At 56.6% G+C, this 18,048-nt stretch overlaps 2 protein-coding genes across 8 annotated transcripts in view; one reads left to right on the plus strand and one right to left on the minus strand.

Moving 5' to 3' along the window:
- RECQL5 (RecQ like helicase 5) overlaps positions 1-18,048 on the minus strand; it is a 35,821-nt gene that overhangs the window by 1,655 nt on the left and 16,118 nt on the right. For all 7 annotated transcript variants that reach the window (XM_087441601.1, XM_087441600.1, XM_087441598.1 and 4 more), the window contains 8 exons: positions 2,691-2,909; positions 2,357-2,456; positions 2,190-2,226; positions 2,001-2,059; positions 1,835-1,908; positions 1,402-1,495; positions 939-1,073; positions 126-667 (listed from right to left, as the gene is read on the minus strand). In XM_087441601.1, coding sequence (XP_087297727.1) covers positions 126-667; positions 939-1,073; positions 1,402-1,495; positions 1,835-1,908; positions 2,001-2,059; positions 2,190-2,226; positions 2,357-2,456; positions 2,691-2,909 — 1,260 coding nt within the window. The remainder of the gene's footprint in view (positions 1-125; positions 668-938; positions 1,074-1,401; positions 1,496-1,834; positions 1,909-2,000; positions 2,060-2,189; positions 2,227-2,356; positions 2,457-2,690; positions 2,910-18,048) is intronic.
- SMIM5 (small integral membrane protein 5) lies at positions 10,756-15,802 on the plus strand. The gene is made up of 2 exons (XM_004432761.3): positions 10,756-11,474; positions 11,963-15,802. The coding sequence occupies exons 1-2, from the start codon at positions 11,291-11,293 to the stop codon at positions 12,070-12,072; spliced, it is 294 nt and encodes a 97-aa protein (XP_004432818.3). The 5' UTR covers positions 10,756-11,290; the 3' UTR covers positions 12,073-15,802.

Genomic DNA, 18,048 nt, shown 5'->3' on the forward strand with positions numbered 1-18,048 from the left:
CGTCAGAGCTCCAGGCACCAGCTGCACCCTTGGCCCAGGCAGCCCAGCAGAACCCATCTTAGGAACGGCCCGAGCTTCAGAGGCCCAGTTGGCAAAGGGATTTCAGAACTACTCTGTGCCCTTACCTCAGCCCCTCCCCGGTGCACTCTTCAGTCTGGGGGCGGACAGCCAGATGTCCCAGGGCTCCATCCTCCTTCCCTGTGCACTTCTCTGGGGCCGTCGGGGCTCCCCGCACTTCCTCACAGGAGGGGCTGGCACCCTCTGCCTGTAGGGCTGAAACAGGTGGAGGCGGGCTCTTGGCCCTTTGGCAGAAGAAACGGGCGATGTTCTGAGAATCCTTGAGGGCCGCTGTGGCCAGGAGCTGCTGCTTCTTGCTAACTCGGGCCTTGACAATGGGACTGCCCCTAGTGGGGCCTTTCGCCTTCTTCTCTGGGGAAGACTCCTCACAATAGGTACTGCTTCCAGGGGCCTCTCCTCTGGGTCCAGGGAGGGGCTCAGTGCTGTCCTCATCCTGGAGGCCACAGGGCTGGCTGGGGGCCTCCTGCTCACCTCCCCACACAGGCTGGGAGGCTTGCTTCTTGGCCCGTGTCTTCTCCATCAGCTCAGTGGCTGTCTGGAATGGGCAAGAGCCTTTGGGGAAACCAGCTCCCACTCGCTTGGGTTTGAGCTGTGAGGAGGAGGAGAGAGGGTTCTTGAGGGCACTCCTGGCTGGTCGGGGTGCGGCCGCATTGGTGGGGCTCTCAGGAGTGGGGGAGGGAAAAACTGGGAGGACACCACTTAGGGGTCAGGCTGATGAGAGAAGGGCCGTGGGGGCTGCAGGGGTACAGTTGGCAGAGCAGGGAAGCCCGAGGGCCTGCCCTGGGGTGCCCTAGCTGAGGACAAGGGGGAGTAGCCTTTCCAGGACTCAGGATGGGGGTGGATGCCAGGACACCGCTCACCGAGTACACCTGGGAGGCCGGCCGGATGTCATACTCAGTGGGCTCTGAGGGCTCAGCCTGGGCACTGCAGCTCTTGGCACTGCCTCCCATGTCATAGAGCTGCCCATCCTTAGAGGATCTGTGGATCTCAGCCACCTGGGGTAGGGAAAGGCAGGCATGCTGTGGCACCCACTAGTTCCTGATAACCCCTAGCCCACGCTTTCCACAATTGGGCTTCTGTGGCCCATGGCTGCAGGCAACTGGACACTGGACATGTTCTAGTCCTCACGGGGTTGTCTAGAAGACCTCCAGCTGGCAAAGGAAGGAAGTCAGGCTCCCCCCACACAAGTGGCCTCCTGGATGGGAGGTGGATTCTGCGCTGCCTGTGGCCAGAGGGCAGGTAGAGAGCCTGCGAGTGTGGAGGGGCTGCCCTCTCCCACCTTCGCCCTTGAGCATGCCCCACCCACCCCTGCCCAGGGCCCACCTTCTTCAGCACGCTGGCCTTGTACAGGTTGGCCACCTTGGCATTTCGGAATGTCTCATGCTCCAGCTCCACAGCCTGGGCCTGGAGGTCAGGTCTGAGGGTAAGAATGAGCACAAGGTGTCAGATGGGCCTGAGCCCTCTCCCTACTGAGCTCCAGGGGAGCCGGAGACCCTGGAGACGGCTTCAAGGCCTGGTGGGAATGGCCTTGGGCACCCGGATTCCGCCCTGGACTCTCTGGGCGCCCTGTAGCTTACTGTCCTTCAGCAGCCACTGGCAGCCCCTCAGTTGTGACTGAGCCTGCCCTCTGGGAGTAGGATGGGTCACAATTTGGGAAGGAGGCACTCAAATAAGTTGGGGGAGAGGGACAGGGGTTCTTGCCATCTCCAAAGGAACAGAAGCTTGGGGAGCCCTCCTTGGCCCCCATGACACTCACCCATCAGAGGTACCTGTGGCCTGGCGGTTACTGCTCAGAGCCTCCTCCAGAAGCCCCAGGCAGTGCTCTCGGGCCTGCACAAGGGAGGGAGGTTGGCCGGTCATACAAGCCTCAGGTTGGGGGAACAATCTTGGAGGGCAGGTGTGAGGAGCTGCCCACCTCTTACCTTCACAGTGAGCCTAGGGATCTTCCTGCTAGAAGCCTCTTTCAGGGGACAGTCCTCATCTGGGGGGAGGAAGGGTGGGTTCTTCCACTCTACCGTCTGCTCTCCCGAGTCCCCGACCCCTCAACGAGGCATCCTCCATCCACACCCCGAGAACACCCCATAAGCCTCCAGGGACATTTCTGTACTGACCTGGGGGTACGAATTCTTCTATCTTGGGGTCTTTGCCCTAGAAGACAACACGAAGGGCCTGTGAGGAACCCACTGCAAGACAGCTCCCTGTCCAGCGCCAGGGAAGGAGCTGAGAGTGTGTGAGCCAGGGGCCATCTGGGACCCCGCCAAGCCTCTGCCCCCTTCACCTTGCGCAGGCTCATCTGCTTCTGGTAGAAGAGATTCCATTCCCGCTTGTGGGCCTCGTCTCTGCCCTCGTCCCCGCTGCCTCCAGAACCTTCGTCATACCTAGGGGACAGGCTGGGTGAGAGCAGCTCCGGGCCTGGGCTTTGTCCTCCCGTCATGCCTCTGGTGGGGCAGCAGGGTCCCTGATGCCCTGGCTCGGGGCAACACTGAGGTCCTGGCCCACGGGGTAGGGGTGGACTATGGCACTGTGTCACCTCTGGTTTGGCCTTGGCACCAGGGGGAGAATGCCAGACTATTTCCAGTGGGTTGGGAGCCCCTGGCTTCACGGCCCCTCACCTGCTGAAGCCCCCATAACCGCTGCGGCCTCCCTCATACAGCTCAGGGTCAAAGCCATTCGCCTGGGAGGGCCCGACGCAGGTCTTGCTCCAGCTGCTGCTTTGCTCCAAGGCGCTCAGCTGCTTCCGCACAGCTGCAGGGTTCTGGCAGTGGTCACAGCCTTTGGTGCAGGCGGGGGGCACATCCCCGAAGTACTTGGCAATGGCAGCATGGCGGCACCTGGAGCAGGCGGCACGGCAGAGGCAAGGGGTGAGGGACCCAGGCAAGCCAGCATTCGTTTATCCAGTCCCTAAACTCTGGCTGGGCATCGCTGTGTCTGCACCATCTAAGCATCTCACACACCTCATCTCATGCAGGCCTCACAAGGCATTGTTTGGTTGCCCATTTTACAGATGAGGACAACGAGATGAAGGAGCTTTCCCAGAGTCATATAACACATGGGGGTATCCAGAGGAGCCAGGGCATCAACCGCATTCTGTCCTGCTTCTTTGTGGGTTACTCCCCTGGACCCCAGCCCCTTGCCCTCCTTTGTCCTCTGGCAGTGGGGTGGCCTGGGAGGAGCTTGCACTCGGGATGTAGATGCTGACTCTGCTGCTGAGGCTGCATCTTTGGGGAAAGCATTTGACCTCTTGAAGCCTACAGACACTCGCCGCAAACCAGTGCAAGAAGAGCACTGGCCCCAAGGGCAGTGTAAGGCTGAGTGAGGAGATGCTCTGAAGCACTCCGCACCACGTCTAGTGCACAGCAAGGCTGTTATTACTACTCTTCACCCTTTTCTGGGGGTGGAAGAGGAAGGGAACGGCAGGAGGTCGTCATCCCGTCCCTCCTGTCCACCCCCAGCCTCAGCCCTCTGCTCTGCTTCTGTCTCTTGGTGACCTCTTCCTTGTTGTCCCCAACAAGCCGCTGCCCGGCCAGTGTACACAGCTCAGAGCCAGGGGGATGCCCAAGAGCAGGAACCAGGCAGCTCTGAGAGCTGGCGTTGTATGCTAGCCACTGGCGAGGGCAGCGAGGAGACGCAGCCTCGGCTGGAGTCTTCCTCACCACATCTTCCACTGCCTCCATCCTGCTGCAGCCCCCCTGGGGTGCCAGCCTCCAGCTGTCTCTCCTCCGACCCCGCCAGGCTAGGGGTACAGTTGCTCCTTGGGGCAGATGCAGAGGCTCCAGGAGGAGCCACAGCTCTATCAGAGCTCTTACAAATAGCCATTCCTGCCGCAGGAATGTGGCATGGGGTGGGCGAGCCCGAGAGGAGATGCTGAAGCAGAGGCAGGCCTGTCCAGGCGCCATATCCCAGGGACAAGAATAGCTGGCGCCACTGCTCTAACTGGAACTCCTCTCAACGTGTGCACTGCCTGGGGCTGCAAGAAACACTTAGAGAAGCTGGGACCCCGAGGGGCAGGCTCCAGGAACAAGAGCTGATTGTTGCACAGCCCCAAGGAAGCAGTCTGGCTGCCTTTGTTTAGCTGAGCGGAGAACGCAGCTCTGACCGGCTTGAGACAGCAAGGAGGCTGAGGCGGCCACCAGAGGGCGCTGTTCTGGCTGCTCTTAAAGTCAATGTGTAATGCATTCCATTGCCGAGTCTGTGCCACCGCACAGTTGCCGCCTGTCCGGCCTCTGGGAGGCTCTGGCATCCAAGTGGTGTGGCCACAAAGCTGGTTTCCTTCCCCCCGCCCTCCTCTAAGCCCTGACTCACTGGAGTTTTGTGCTCACACTCAAAGGGCTCCATTGACAGCTCGCAGATGCGGGCTGGGGTCAGCTCCTGTCCTGCTCCGGGCACAGCCGGGTCTGCTGGGGTGGCACAACCAGCCAAATGTCAAAGGGCCCCGCCAGGCACTGGACTCTGGAGCCCCTCCCTGACAGAAGTATGGAGATGGCCCCAGCAGGCACTCTTCAGCAAGAACCAGATCAGCGGCATCCTCTCTCCTCCCAGGGTCCCGAGGAACACGAGGCACCTCCCCGGGCAAGCAGGCCAAGCGCAGGCCACTCTCAAGTCACCCTTGACTCCCAAGTTCTTCCCCAAGATGCCTCCCCAGGGGGCTGGCTGCTTGGGTGGTCCAGCAGCTCCCCCACTATTTAGTTTCTTTTCAAGGAGAGGCTAGAGGGAGGGACCAGCCAGGGAGTTGCCTGAAGGACAGGTTGGGGTCAGGGAACATGGGCCCAAAGGCCCTCCTGAAGGTGAGGCAGGGAGCCAAAAAGCTGGGAGTGCTTCGGAGCCTCCCCCTTCCCTCCCCACTCCACTGCTCAGGTGGAACCTCCCAGGGGTCAACTTTGCCAGGGAACAAGAGAGCCGCCCTCCTCTTTCATCAGATCACAGCCCAGGCCCAGCCCACACGGCTTAGCACACACCCGCCAGGAGGGAGAGGAGAGGAAGAGGAGGAACAGAAGAGAGGGAGCCCGGCCCATGCAGACTCTCGGGGCAGGGAGCCCATGGAGGACAAGTTCCCAGCAGGGATTCCCTTGCCTGTGTTGGGGCACTGGCTCCCCCCTCTTCAGCAGCCACCCTGTGTAACTTGACACTTGGATCTCCAGGACGACCAACAACAAAAAAGCTGAGGCTGAGACAGCAGCTGGCTGTCAGCAGCAAGGAGCTCGCGCGCGCTCTCTCTCTCTCTTGCTCGCACTGAGAGGCGCCCAGGGAGCAGCAGTGGGTCAGCTAAGAGGCGTCAGGGAAGGAAGGAAGGGGTGGCGGCCAGGGCTGAGGAGAGGCACGCGGAAGCTGCTCGGCTCCCCAACACCTGCGGTGGCCCCTCAACCCCAACACCTGAGCTCCCAGGTGAGTGGCGCCGGCCACAGACAAACGGGGGACGACGAAGGGAAGGGAGCAGGAGGGGTCCCCTACCCCAAGGGCAGAGGCCACAATTTACCAAGAATGGAGAGGAGGGTCACGAGGGATGCACTTGGTTACAGTCTCCGGACAGCCTCCTGTTCAAACCTGGGCTCCCCCTCTTGCTGGGACCCAGCACTGGAGGACACAGGCTGAGGCTGCAGCCCTCCACTCAGGGTGGCTTCCTCCCTGCTTGCTGAGCAGGCAGAGGGGCCCAGAATGCCTGCTTACTCTGCAAGTTCGTTTAAGCTTTTTCTATTCAGGGGGCTTAAACGAGGGATTTGACTGTCCCCGCCTGGGAGAGAAGCGTTGCTTGCCCGCTGAGCCTCCTCTCTCCCCGGATCCCGGCAGAGCCCTCCCTGTCCCTGCTTTCCCCCAGTCCAGGAGGCTCAGGCAGGGTCTGCCCAGCCAGTTCATCCCCCCAGGATGAACTGTGTCAAGAGCTGCCACCTCTTGTGGGGGGCTTGGCCCACTCACTGCCAGGTGTTCTCAGCTTGGGGCTCTGCCCAAGGGCTCCTCTCTGGGCCTATGAGCCCCCAGATTTCCCTGAATTCTGCGCCAGAAACGCGAGGGCCTGACTCTAAACCCAAGGTCGAGTGGGAAGAAGGTGACAATGGTAGAATCGAGCCTGGGGGAGGGACTGCCCTGGTATTTGGCCCTCTGGCCCTCTTGGGCAGGGCCCGTGAGTGTGAGTCGTGAGTCGAGGCTGGCTGCCTACCCCTGCTTCTCTGTCCTCATGCCAGGGTTAAAATCTCCCTCCCCTACCCCCCAGATGTTTTCCCCAAAGCAAACAAGCTAGTATCTACTTAGAAAGGAAAACAAAGATCCAGGGAAAAGTGGAAACCAAGGATCAAGTGTTCTTGGCTTGGCAGAGGCTGCGGGATTTGGCCTGGATTGGTGGCTGGGGAGACAGAAAGGCCTGCAGTGACAGGCAGCACGTGGCAGAGAGAAGAGACAGATGCTGGGCTGTGTTGGAGGCAGCGGGTCAGGCCTGGTGAGGGAGCGGCACAGTGGTGAGCCCACAGCTACCCCTGCCAGCTCTTATCCGTAATACGCCCCAGGCAGGCATCAGAGTCGCTGAACCCACACAATGCGGGTGGAAGGGGTCCCACAAACGCAGTCCCCGAGCTGGGACAGAAGAGTGATGCTCAGTTTCTGGGGCTTCAGGAACAATCACCAGCAGCAGGAAGTGCCTCCTATCCTATAAAGCGACAGGGCTGGGGGAGTAGGGACTGCTGAGGGTTCAAGTGCCTACTGCGCACTGCAAGTCAGAGCCAGGCAGAAAGGGGCATCATCACCCGAAGGCTCGGAGCAGTGCACAGTGGGCATCTCGGCTTTGTTGGTCGGGCCTCCGGACCCCACAAATCTCCCACAATTGTTAGTTATGCCTCATTCCAGCTGTTCCTCAAACAAGACAATGCCCCAAAGGGCAAGGGTGGCTGAAACCCACCATGACAAAATAACGGGCAGAGCAAGAAGCTCTCGGGGCCCTGAGCCATCAACACACTGTGCTTATCAGTCACAAACACAGGCGCCTGCTGCCTGCCGCTCTCTTCCCTGTGGGGTATCTGGAGTTGGAATATCAGTTTTGCAAGGAGGAAGCAGGGACATTTCAGTACCAAATGGCAGCTGTCTGGCCTGCAGGATGCCTGCCTGCCCTGTCACAAGGTTCTCTGTGCCAGGAGATGCCACACAATGGGATGTTTTCTAGTCCCTCCAGCTCTGCCAGCTTTCCTCTCTGCCCTGCTCACTTTCCCCCTCCACTGGCTGCCACTCCAGCCAGGGAGCACCCTCTGAAGGCTCCAAGAAGGGCCATGCAGGCAGCCAGGCTGCTCTCCCTTCCTGGGGCCAGGGGAAGACACCACTTGCTCTGGCTGCTTCTAAGGAGGAACCACCGAGCATGGGGCTGGGAGGGTCTCTGATCTCCCTGGTTCACAGGCAGGAAGTACAGTTTTGGAAGGAGTTTGATGGACCTGAGATAAAAAGACTGGAAAAATATAGAGAATTATCAGTAACCCCACCCGGCTTCCCTGCCTTCCTCCCTCCAAACCTGAGAAGGTTAAGGGGATGAGAGGCAGCCAGTGCCAGAATGCCCACTTTCCCAGGCCAGAGCTGGGAACACTTAGGGTTCCCTTACAGAGCAATGGCTGGGACACAAGCCACACAGTCACCTGACGGCTGCTAGTTATATTGGGCACCAGGCGTCAGGCACCCCCTTAGCCTTGCTTTAAATAGCCCACTGAGAAGACCGCCTTGGACCAGCTGGAATGTGCCTCCTTCCTCTTAGGAGACCAACGGCCCTCCAGCACCCCACGGTCCCCACTAAGGCTCATTCTGCTCAAGTCTAAGCTGGAAATGACGAAATGTTAACTGAAAAGCAAAGGTGGCTCCTCTACAGTCTTTGGGGCAAAACAGCTGCGTCTAGTGGCCCCACTCAGTTCATAGCACAGACAGGACCCAGTGAGCAGACCTAGGTAAGACCCCAGGCTGGGTATGGCTGGCTAGTGCAGGTCCCCAGAGAGGCCCTGGGTACAAAGCAATAACTCGGTTCATGTCCGTGGCCTGCTGCTGGTGTGGACTGACACTTCCCAGAGTGGGGCCTGGGTCTTCTGGACATGAATCTGCAGCTTTCTGACTTCCTAACCCCTGGAGAATGGCTCACTTATAGCTGAAGCTTCTGATCAACAAACCCCACCTTTACTGCACAGCAAATTCAGCCTCAGCCCAACCTTCCTCCTCCCTGCTCTGGAGACAACACCCCTCAGACTGACCCGGGGTCTCCACACCATTCTCGCTCACAGGTGGAGGCGCCTCGTCTGCAATCCCTCCCAGGTCTTTGGGTGTGGTGGCAGCATAAGTGAAAAAGCTCCCCCTGCCCACCCACCCTCTGCCCACTTCCTCTTTTAAGGAGTATCTCTGATGGCTACATTAGGCAGTGCAGGCACGAGGCCAATCAGGCTGAGAAAGCCAGACCAAGTGTAGATGAGGAAGGAGGGGAGAAAAGCAGCCCAGCTCCTGAGCCCTGTGTGAACTCTCCCCCAGGGCTTTGGTCAGCACTGCCCCCTCCTCCAGGAATGAGACCAGGCTCCCAGGCTCCTGGAAACCTGGGGAGTGGATGCCCAGAACAAGGCAGGGGACCACCCTCCTTGTGCAAGTCTGCTCCACTGCTCACCGGGAGCAAGTCTGTTTTGTGTGACCGGAGGAGAGGGGTCCTATGCTCAGGAAGGAGTTTGATGAAAATGAGACAGACACACAAGACCTGTCCCTTTGGTACAAGTACCACCTGTGGTTCTCGAAGAGCAGGTGTGGCTCTGGCCTGGTGAGTGATGTACCTGATAAAAGCAGTGCTCCAGACTCACAAGTGTGGGGTCGGGCTGATCAGGTGGAGCCCACCTGCTTTCAAAGGGCTCTGGGGCTCTGGTTCCTGTGCTGAGCCTACCACATGGGCGGTGCCCTCAGTGGGCTGCTCCCAGGCTGACTTATCTTGCTAGCAATGAGCAGGCTGCCCGAGACACGCCTCCATCAAGAGAGAGTGTGGGGCAGTAAGGGAAGCGCTGGCTGGGCCCTTGCCCTGCTGTGTGACCTTGGAGAAGTCACATACTCTTTCCAGTCTCAGTTTCCCCATATGTAAAAGAAAGGAGTCATGGATGGATGACTGTGGCATTCTAGGATTCTAGTCTCTTAGTACATTTGGAAACTGGGATCCTAATCTCCTTTGCAGAAACGTGCTGATCCTGGGGTGGGGCGTGAGGGAAGTTAGGAGGATCTAACTCCAAGGAGCCTCCCACTTTTGACAGGAATCCATTGAATCTTCCATGGAGTCATCATCTGCCTGCTACCCCCATCATCACTTAAAAGAATAGCTCCAATCTCCAGCTTGGCCCCTACCACATTCCTTCACCTCACACACCATAAACATCCTGGGAATGAAGGACACAGATGAAACTCCTCAAAGGGGTTTGGGGAAGGTCAGATGACAGTGTACAGGGGGGTGCGACTCCTCCAAAGGCTGCCTCAACTCTCTTGAGCTGGCCAGACCTCACCCAGAGGGGAATCACATGCACTGGGCACCTCCCTGTGCCAGGCTCTGTGCCGGCTGCTGCTCTGTGCTGCCAGGTGGTCAATCCTCCCAACAGCCTCAAAGACGGGCAGCTCATCTTCACGTAAAATGAGGAAAAGAAACAGACTCAGAGAGACGAAGTGACTTGTCCACATCACGAAAGCAGGAACGGGGCAGGCAGCATTCAAATCCAGGTTATTTCAAACAATGTTCTCCAGGCGCAGCTGAACAACAAGAGTAGTTACCTTGTGGAGGAGGAGATGAGAAGGTGCACACCAGTGCCTTCCAGGGCCTGAAGGACTGTGAGGCATAAGAGGGGCGCAAGTGTCCTAAGTGACCACAGGTGGGACTAACGAGGTCACTAGGCAGTCCCATCTCCTAACAATCAGAGCTGCCCCAAGAAGGAATGCTCTAGCAGGCGGGGCTCCCCACCGTACCCAGAGGAGCTCAGCAAAGGCTGCATGCCACAGGGAGGGCAAGGAGCCAAGTGCAGGGTAGCTGGAGCAGATGACCTTCAAGGCGGTTCTAAGGCAGCTATGCTGTGGCCGCAGCACTGGGAGTGACCGGCTTCACAAACCACACCATCTCGGGGAGAACCTGCTTGGCTGAGACCAGGAACGAGGTGGCAGTAATTAGAGCCCAAGGTCTGGCACAAGCCCCTGGCCACCTGTTACCCTCCCTGGAGTAGAGCTGCCCAGGTGAGGAGGTTCAGGCTGGGCTGGCACAAGGCTGTCCTGATCCCTCTCTGATGAGGCACTGGCTTCCTCGTGCCCACAGGAGAGGTGGAAAGGGAAAGAAACTCTGATGCTCAACACACCCCAACTCACACACTCAGCCTGGACCTTCACCTTCAGCCTCTTGGGCTCCCGTAGACAGGAAGAGGCTCTCAGTCATGGGGCCTTGAAGGCTGAGTTGCCACAGACCTGGGGCAGGGATGGGAGCAGAGGGGACTCTCCTGGTCAGGCCAGAGGAGCAGGTCCGAGTCAGCAGGGGAGGGGCTGGCTAAACCAGCCCTGGGATGCCTGATCCCATCCTGAGAGAGGACACCTCGGGAAAAGTGGAGGGACACAGTGTCATCTCTTTCTCCTCACGGGAGAACACCGTATGAGCAAAGAAATTAGGCTAGTGGGAGAGGTGGGGGGCCCTGGGGGGGGGGGGCTCAGACCATCTCTTCCAGTCAGTTATCAGCTACGGCTGACCTTGGCCAGAAGGCCCCATGAGTCTGTTCTCAGGAGAACCTGATCCTTCTGCCTCTACGCGTGATGAAAGGCAAGAGCACCAGGCTGGAATCCCAGAACCCAGTCTTCCTGCCAGGGAACCCAGGGGAGGCACCCAAAGTCCTGAATAATCCAGGAGCCACCAGGGAAGCTGTGCCAATCCGAGGCACCCTGGCAAAACCTAGGAGTGGTGTCTGAGACAAAGGAATGTAACAGTGAAGTCACCCCAGAAAGTTTGGCCAACCTTGGCCAGCTGGCAGACCCCTCCTGTGCCCAGCTCTGCCGAGCTTCCCCGGCAGCAGGGCCTCAGGCTCACGGTCATTACCAGCTTCCCTTACCCTGGGAAGTGCTAGGTGGGGGCTGACAGCCACCACTGGGCAGAGGGGCCCCACTGGCTCCCTTCCTCCCTTGTCAGCCACCAGGGGTGTGATGGGTGAGACCTGACAAACTCGTTCTGCGGGTTGCGGGTGGCTGAGAGGGCAGATTCTCTGAAGCCAGCCCCATGGGGACTCCAGGTCCTCTCTCTGCTCAGTGCAGCCCGACAGGAACCCAGCGCAGCATGGCAGCCTTCAACTTTGTGCAGGAGATACACTCCATGGCTGAGAGGCTGCTGCTCAAGCTGCAGAGGCTGCCCCAGGCCGAGCCCGTGGAGATCGTGGCCTTCTCAGTCCTCCTCCTTTTCACAGGTAAGGTGAGGCTCTTGGATTCTCCTCAGTGCCCATGGCTCTTCCTGGCATCTGGGAGAGACAAGACCCTGGTACTAGCCAGAGGGCTGGCGGAGGTGGCTGGTGTCCCCCAGACAGAGAAGGAGAAGCAGATGTCCCTTGGGGGAAGCCAAGGAGTTCCCCTAATCCTCTGACACACTGCTAGAGTGATGGGTGGTGCTGGGAACCAGGGCCCAGAGGTATCCCCAGCATCCCAACCCAGGGATGAAGGGAGCAAAGCTCTGGGCAGCAGATGAGGCACAACAGGGAGGTCAGGGCCCTGGTGGCCAGCATGAGGACAGTCAACACCTCTCATCAGACTCTCGGGTGTCTCTGACCACGAAGCCAGACCTTTGGGCAAGGGTCCTCCACACCTCCCGAGGGGCTTCTTCAGAAGTCGGGTGGGTGTTCTTCCTCTTCCCCACCTCTGAGATTCCTGTGCTCTCTGCTTCTCTCTGCCCATCCTCCAGCCACTGTTCTGCTGATGCTGCTGATCGCCTGCAGCTGCTGCTGCACTCACTGCTGCTGCCCAGAGCAGAGGGGCAGGAAGGTCCAAGTGCGGCCCATGACCCCACCATGAGGGCCAGAGAGATGACTAAGGAGAAGCTGGAGGGGAGACTGCCAAAGCCATGGCCTGGGGGTCAGCCTGGCCCTGCAGCCCTCACCCCAGCAGACAAAGATCCACTGCCCCAGCTCTGGCCCTGCCCAGGATCCTGGACACTGATACCTGGAGCCTCATCAAGGAAATGAGGGCTGTTTTGGCCACAAAACCCTCACCTGCCAGTGAACACTGCGTGCCAAGGAGGAGTCGACTGTTTCAAAGATTGAGTAAAGCACCAGGGATTCTTTGCCTACCTGCACTTAACAAAACATGGAAGCAAGGTCCCCATACCTGGATAGAGAACAACCTGCACCCGTGAAGAGCTGGCCCTCGGGGCTCCCAGGCCAAAGAGGAGCAGGCCAATCAGAGGGACTTTGTGCAATGGTGACTGGATCCCAAGCTCCCTGCCAGAGAAAGGCATGTCAGTATTCTATTCCAGTATTGGTCTGTCTCTTTCCCAGGAGAAGCTTTTTGGTTATGTGTTTCTGTGGCAGAGACTCCCTGTGCTGGGCTCTGTGCTCGGGAGGGCAACGGGCCAGAGTTCGAGGCGCATGGCCACTGTCTGTCCTTTCCAGGTCGCTGCTCTCCCCATGCCCACAAAAGCTGGAAAAACACGCAAGCAGGAATGCCACACAGGAGGCAATGCCACAGAACAGGGGAGGGGCGCAGCGAACTTCATGTCGAGCACTACTAGCTGCAAACAAGCTCTGGCTCCCGGATGCCCACTCTGCAGTGAGGAGGCAGGTGCTGGGCTTGGGAATGCCCCTTAACAGTTTCCACTGTCATTAACTGTAGCCTGCACACCCCACACTAGCCGGCTCAGGCCACTAGGTCTTCCCAAACTTCTGGAGTACGAGAAGAGAGGTCAGGCCCCTCGTATTGTCCATAACCTGCATCCCGACCCCTTTGCCCTTTACACATTTGTGTGCCAGACTGTCCAGGTTCAAATCCTCGCCCTGCCACTCATGAGCTGTGTGAACACAGGTTCCTCCTCTGTGAGACAGGGCTAATCCTGATAACTGCCTCTTGGGGGTAAGCTTGTGATGATAAACCAGGATGACCTATGTCCAGCACCTGGCACAGTGCTGGGCATATCCCAAGAGCTCCGTAGGTATGAACCGTCGTCATTACTTGCCCTTCTATACAAGTGACTGACCCAGAGCAACATGGACCCATTTTAAGGACTGGTCCTGCTGAAATGTAACACCACCTTGCCTCCCTCCCTTTAGTTTACTTTCTCTTCCAGAACTTTCCAGGTAGAGCTACTACCCCAGGAATGAGGGTGGGGGGCCAAAAGGCTCCTGTGGTATCTCCCCCTCCTTCCCTACTGGTCCCCCAGAGCCATAAAGAGGTCTGCATTTTTCACATGCCTCTGTCATCCTGGCCCGCGTAGCACATGCTCTGGCTGTACGGAGGCAGAGCCCCGTCTACCCAGAAAACAGGGAGTGGAGAGGGGATGCCAGCCCCTGCCACTCCCCTCAGCTCCAGCTGGCAGGCAGGCAGGAGAAGCTTGCTCTTGGGCTGGTTTCACTTCCTGGTGTCCTCGGACCTGTCTGACGGGTTTGATTTGGGTTGAAGACCGAGAGAGGAAGTGCTTCCATACAAAATAAAAGAAATTCAAGAATCTGCCTCTACCCTCCACTCCACCACCACAAAAGAATGGGATTCAGAATAATAATGAAAACAATAATAATAATGAAGATGGTAACAATGATAAATATAGCTATAATTCACTGTGGGCCTATGCATGCTCAGGCATTGTCTGAAGCATTTTGACGGCCGATAAATTCATTTAATTATCACAACAACCTCAATGCCACAGATACCATTATTATCCCCATTTTAGAGATGAGAAAATGAGCCTTAGCGACACTAGATAACTTGCCTAAGTTCAACCAGCTAAAAAGTGGCAGAGCCAGCCTCTGGGCCCAGCCTGCCTGGCGCCAGATCCCCTGCGTACCACACCCAGGGCCCCAGGCCTCCCAGGTGCAGTACAGATATGGCTCTGATTCCATTATCCTCTATCAGCCAACCCCAGATCCCAAACACCCACACCCCAAACTCCATCACCAAATAACCTCCCTGGAGTGTGTGGGGCCCAAGAGGTAAGAGCTGGGGTGAGGCCCAACTAGGTCTCCCTCCCAGAAGAAAAACACAGGGAGGTGGGAGGGACCGGATGGGAAGCCCTGCCCTTTTCAGTCCCAGCACCCGAGGAAGCCCTCAGTTCAGGAGATGCTCCAACAGTGCAGCAGCCCAGTTCCCTGGTGACTTTTTCTTTTTTTTGTGTGAGGAAGATCAGCCCTGAGCTAACATCCATGCTAATCCTCCTCTTTTTTTGCTGAGGAAGACCAGGTCTGAGCTAACATCTATTGCCAATCCTCCTCCTTTTTTTTTGTTCTCCAAAACCCCAGTAGATAGCTGTATGTCATAGTTGCACATCCTTCTAGTTGCTGTATGTGGGATGCGGCCTCAGCATGGCCGGACAAGCGGTGTGTTGGTGCGCGCCCAGGATCCGAACCCAGGCCGCCAGTAGCGGAGCGTGCGCACTCAACCCCTAAGCCACGGGGCTGGCCCCCTGCGGACTTTTTCTTAGGCAAATTTTCACCAGCATCAAGAATGTCCCTTCCTCAGGGTGGCTGAGGCTGAGCCTCTTTGCTAGAAAAGATTCTGGCTCCCTGGTCCAGCTGCCAAAAGGTGGGGACATGGGCAGCCCTGGACACCAACAGGCTGACTGGCCGGGTCATTCACATTTTCCTCCTCCAGGCCAGGCAGTATCTAACTGCTGAGCCCAAATAAGATGCTGTCTCTGCCCTCAGAGGGCTTACTCCTTCCCACTCCACGGCCAAGTGGCACACACTGAGCCCCACCACCAATGGCTGCCACCAGCTTTTGGGCCAAGTCCTGGGCTTCAATTCCACTCAGCTTAACAAGCCAGATCTGCTCCAGCACAACAGCAGCTTGACAAACTCACGGCGTGGGTCTTCTCTGGGAAAGACGCGCATGGAGAGGAGGCAGCAATTCCCCCATTGTGGTAAAGAATAAACAGAGAGGTACAGCAAGACAGTGTGGCCATCAGGCTGTCTGAGCCCCAGAGAACATCTGGCTCACTCTGGCCGCCACATCTCTCCATTCCCGCCATCACGCCACCCTGGACCAAGCCACCATCAATGTTTGCCTGTGGTCACTGCGGCAGAGTCCCAGCCAGTCTGGGTGCTGATCCTCCCGGCCTCTTCATGCCTCCCCGACTGTGGCCTTGGCTCCACCACAGTGGTCTCGGCTCCTCAAAAGGGTTTCACTCTACACTTAAGGTCTGGGCATTTTACTGTCTGTACGTCAAGCCTTATCAAAAACTACAGGAAGGCCACTGGTGCAAGAATCTCATTAGCAAGACTTAGCAGAGAGCATACAAAACAATTTTCTCAAACATTACCATTTCAAAGCAATCTACAATAAAAATCTTCATGACTACATACTTGCTTGTGGGTAATACTAATTCCAGACCATAAGAAACTGAGGATAAATTAATTTTGTCCTTAAAAACAGTTTCCTCACTCTCCTTGGGACCTGCTGCTTGCCATGGAACACTGTCCCCTAATGCCCTTACACAGTCTTCACGTCTCAACTTCCACACGTCTCAATCCCCTTACAGCGGAATCCCCTCAGCCCCCAGGCCAGGCTATGCCACACGTACCAACAGCATTCTCTACCTCTTCCCTTCATATGCTTTTCATGGTGACCATTTCAGTAGAATTTTCTGACTACGGCCAGCAATTAATTGAAAAAGTCAGTTAAAGCAACTTTTGTGTATATGACACACACTCTCTACGCATCTCATTTTAAATGGAAACCTACACGTGCACATTCCTTGGCCAATCTTTTTGATGTCGGGTCAGGGTCTTTTCTCGGAGTGTGGGTTTGTTGACCAGAGCTCCTGTATTGTCTATTTGCTAATTTTATGTTTCTTTAAAGCAGAATAAGAACTTAAAGACATCCTCAAAGAAATCTGAGTGTGAAATCCTTCTGAATTTTTACAAAATGTTTACAGTTGTCTTGTCCATGTCTATTTTGACAGGATTTTATTTGAGGGATTTCAAAGTCATTCCAAAGTGGTCAAACACATATTTATAAAAACAACTCTCTCTGCACTCACTCTGAGGTACAGCACAGAGCTTCAGAGATCAGACTGTGGCACCTAGATGAACTCTAATGCAGTTACTTCTTAGCTGTATGACCTTGGGTAAGTTACTTAAGCTCCATGCCTGTGGCCTAGCTGTAAAGTTGGGGTTTTGGCTATTATTGATTTTTCATTTTTTTATGTAATGTTAAGTGCAATTATATAATTACAATAACAAGTACAACTGCCACAAACAGGTTCGGGAACAAACAGCTGACTCTTGATAAGCACCCAACTTCACTGACGAAGTGTAAGTACAAGGGTAAACTAGAGGCCAGCCCACTGGCTGGGAGTGTTTAGCAGGCCAAGGGTATTAGTGTGTTTCACAGAAGGAAATGGGAAGCATCAGGTAAGCCAGGGGTCAACTAAGCCCATGATAGTTAAGAAGGACTTTAAGGAACTTGCTCATCATCTGTCTTCAACCCTGGCTGCACATGAGAATCACCTGGCAAGTGACAAAGTACAGGGCTCTGACATGCCCAGAGACTGCCATAAGTGGTATGAGGTGGGGCCTGGGCACAGGCACTTAGAAAAGCTCCTAGAGGGCCGGCCCTGTGGCTTGGTGGTTAAGTGCGCGCGCTGCGATGCTGGTGGCCCGGGTTCGGATCCCGGGTGCGCATCGAGGCGCCGCTGCTCCGTTCATCCTGGGGCCGAGTCCCGCATGCAGCAACTAGAAGGATGTGCAGCTACGACATACAACTATCCACTGGGGCTTTGGGGGGAATAAATTAAAAAATCTTTAAAAAAAAAAAAAAAAAGAATAAAATATTAAAAAAAAAAGCAAAGCTCCTAGATGATTCTACAAGCAGGGCTGAGGACCAGCGCACTAGAATGTAAGCTCTAGGAGGGCAGGGCCTGCCTCTCTTGGTTCACCACTGGACACACAGCACCTCGTGCAGTTCCCGGCCACAGCAGGGACTCTCATCCTATCTTTTAAAGGAGTAAATGGTGGCCACCTAGTTTCAAATGCCAGGGCACACAGGCTCCACTCCCACTTCCTAGCTGCCCTATCACACCAGTGGGTAGGGACCAACCACACGAAGCAGCTGAGGCCGTGCCAGAGAGGCAAACAAAGGCACCGAGGGAGAAGTTAGGCCTCTGCAGGAACTCAGGGCCTCAAGGGTGATAAACATTTCAACCCAGAAACTAGTTCCAGGAGGTGCCAGCAGGAGCTGCAGTTAATCATTCACCCCGCACCACAGGAAGGGGGCAGCCTGTGGGGCAGTTCCAGCCCCAGGGCTTCCCCAACTCTGGGCAGGTCCTTTCAGTTGACAGGTCATCTAGACAGAGAGGAAAGGCCGGACCCAGCCACAGGTGAGGAGGACGGGATGGGTGGCCTGGGACAAAGGCCCTGGATCCAGTCTCTGCCCCCACCCACCCCAAGTCTGACTTCTCTCATCGAGGACACCTCAACACACGTGCCCTGAGCAGCCCCCCACAACGACATCACAAAAGGGCAGAAAGCAGCTGAGGGAGTAAGTGTGAAAGGCAGAAAGGGAACAGTGGTTGCTAGGCAACAGGCCCCAGCCTGCCTCTCTTTGCTCGGGTGACAGCAATGAGGTCTGGTCAGGGCTACTTGGCAATGCGAACACCTTTTCCTCCCAACAGTTGCTTCTTCGAGTCAGGGTGAAGCTCTGGTTATCTGGTGGCCTCTTCAGCTCAAGCCCCCAAAAGCGTGGGCCCTGAAGGAGTACCCTGATCCACCCACTCTTAGGACACAGGAGTGTTAACAGCAGAATCAGGTAATGACTCCTTCCTTTACTCCATTCACTCTGCCATTA

Source organism: Ceratotherium simum, chromosome 16 (assembly GCF_057802395.1).
Source record: "Ceratotherium simum simum isolate JZ-2026a chromosome 16, ASM5780239v1, whole genome shotgun sequence".
In the NCBI taxonomy this organism is placed as follows: domain Eukaryota; kingdom Metazoa; phylum Chordata; class Mammalia; order Perissodactyla; family Rhinocerotidae; genus Ceratotherium; species Ceratotherium simum.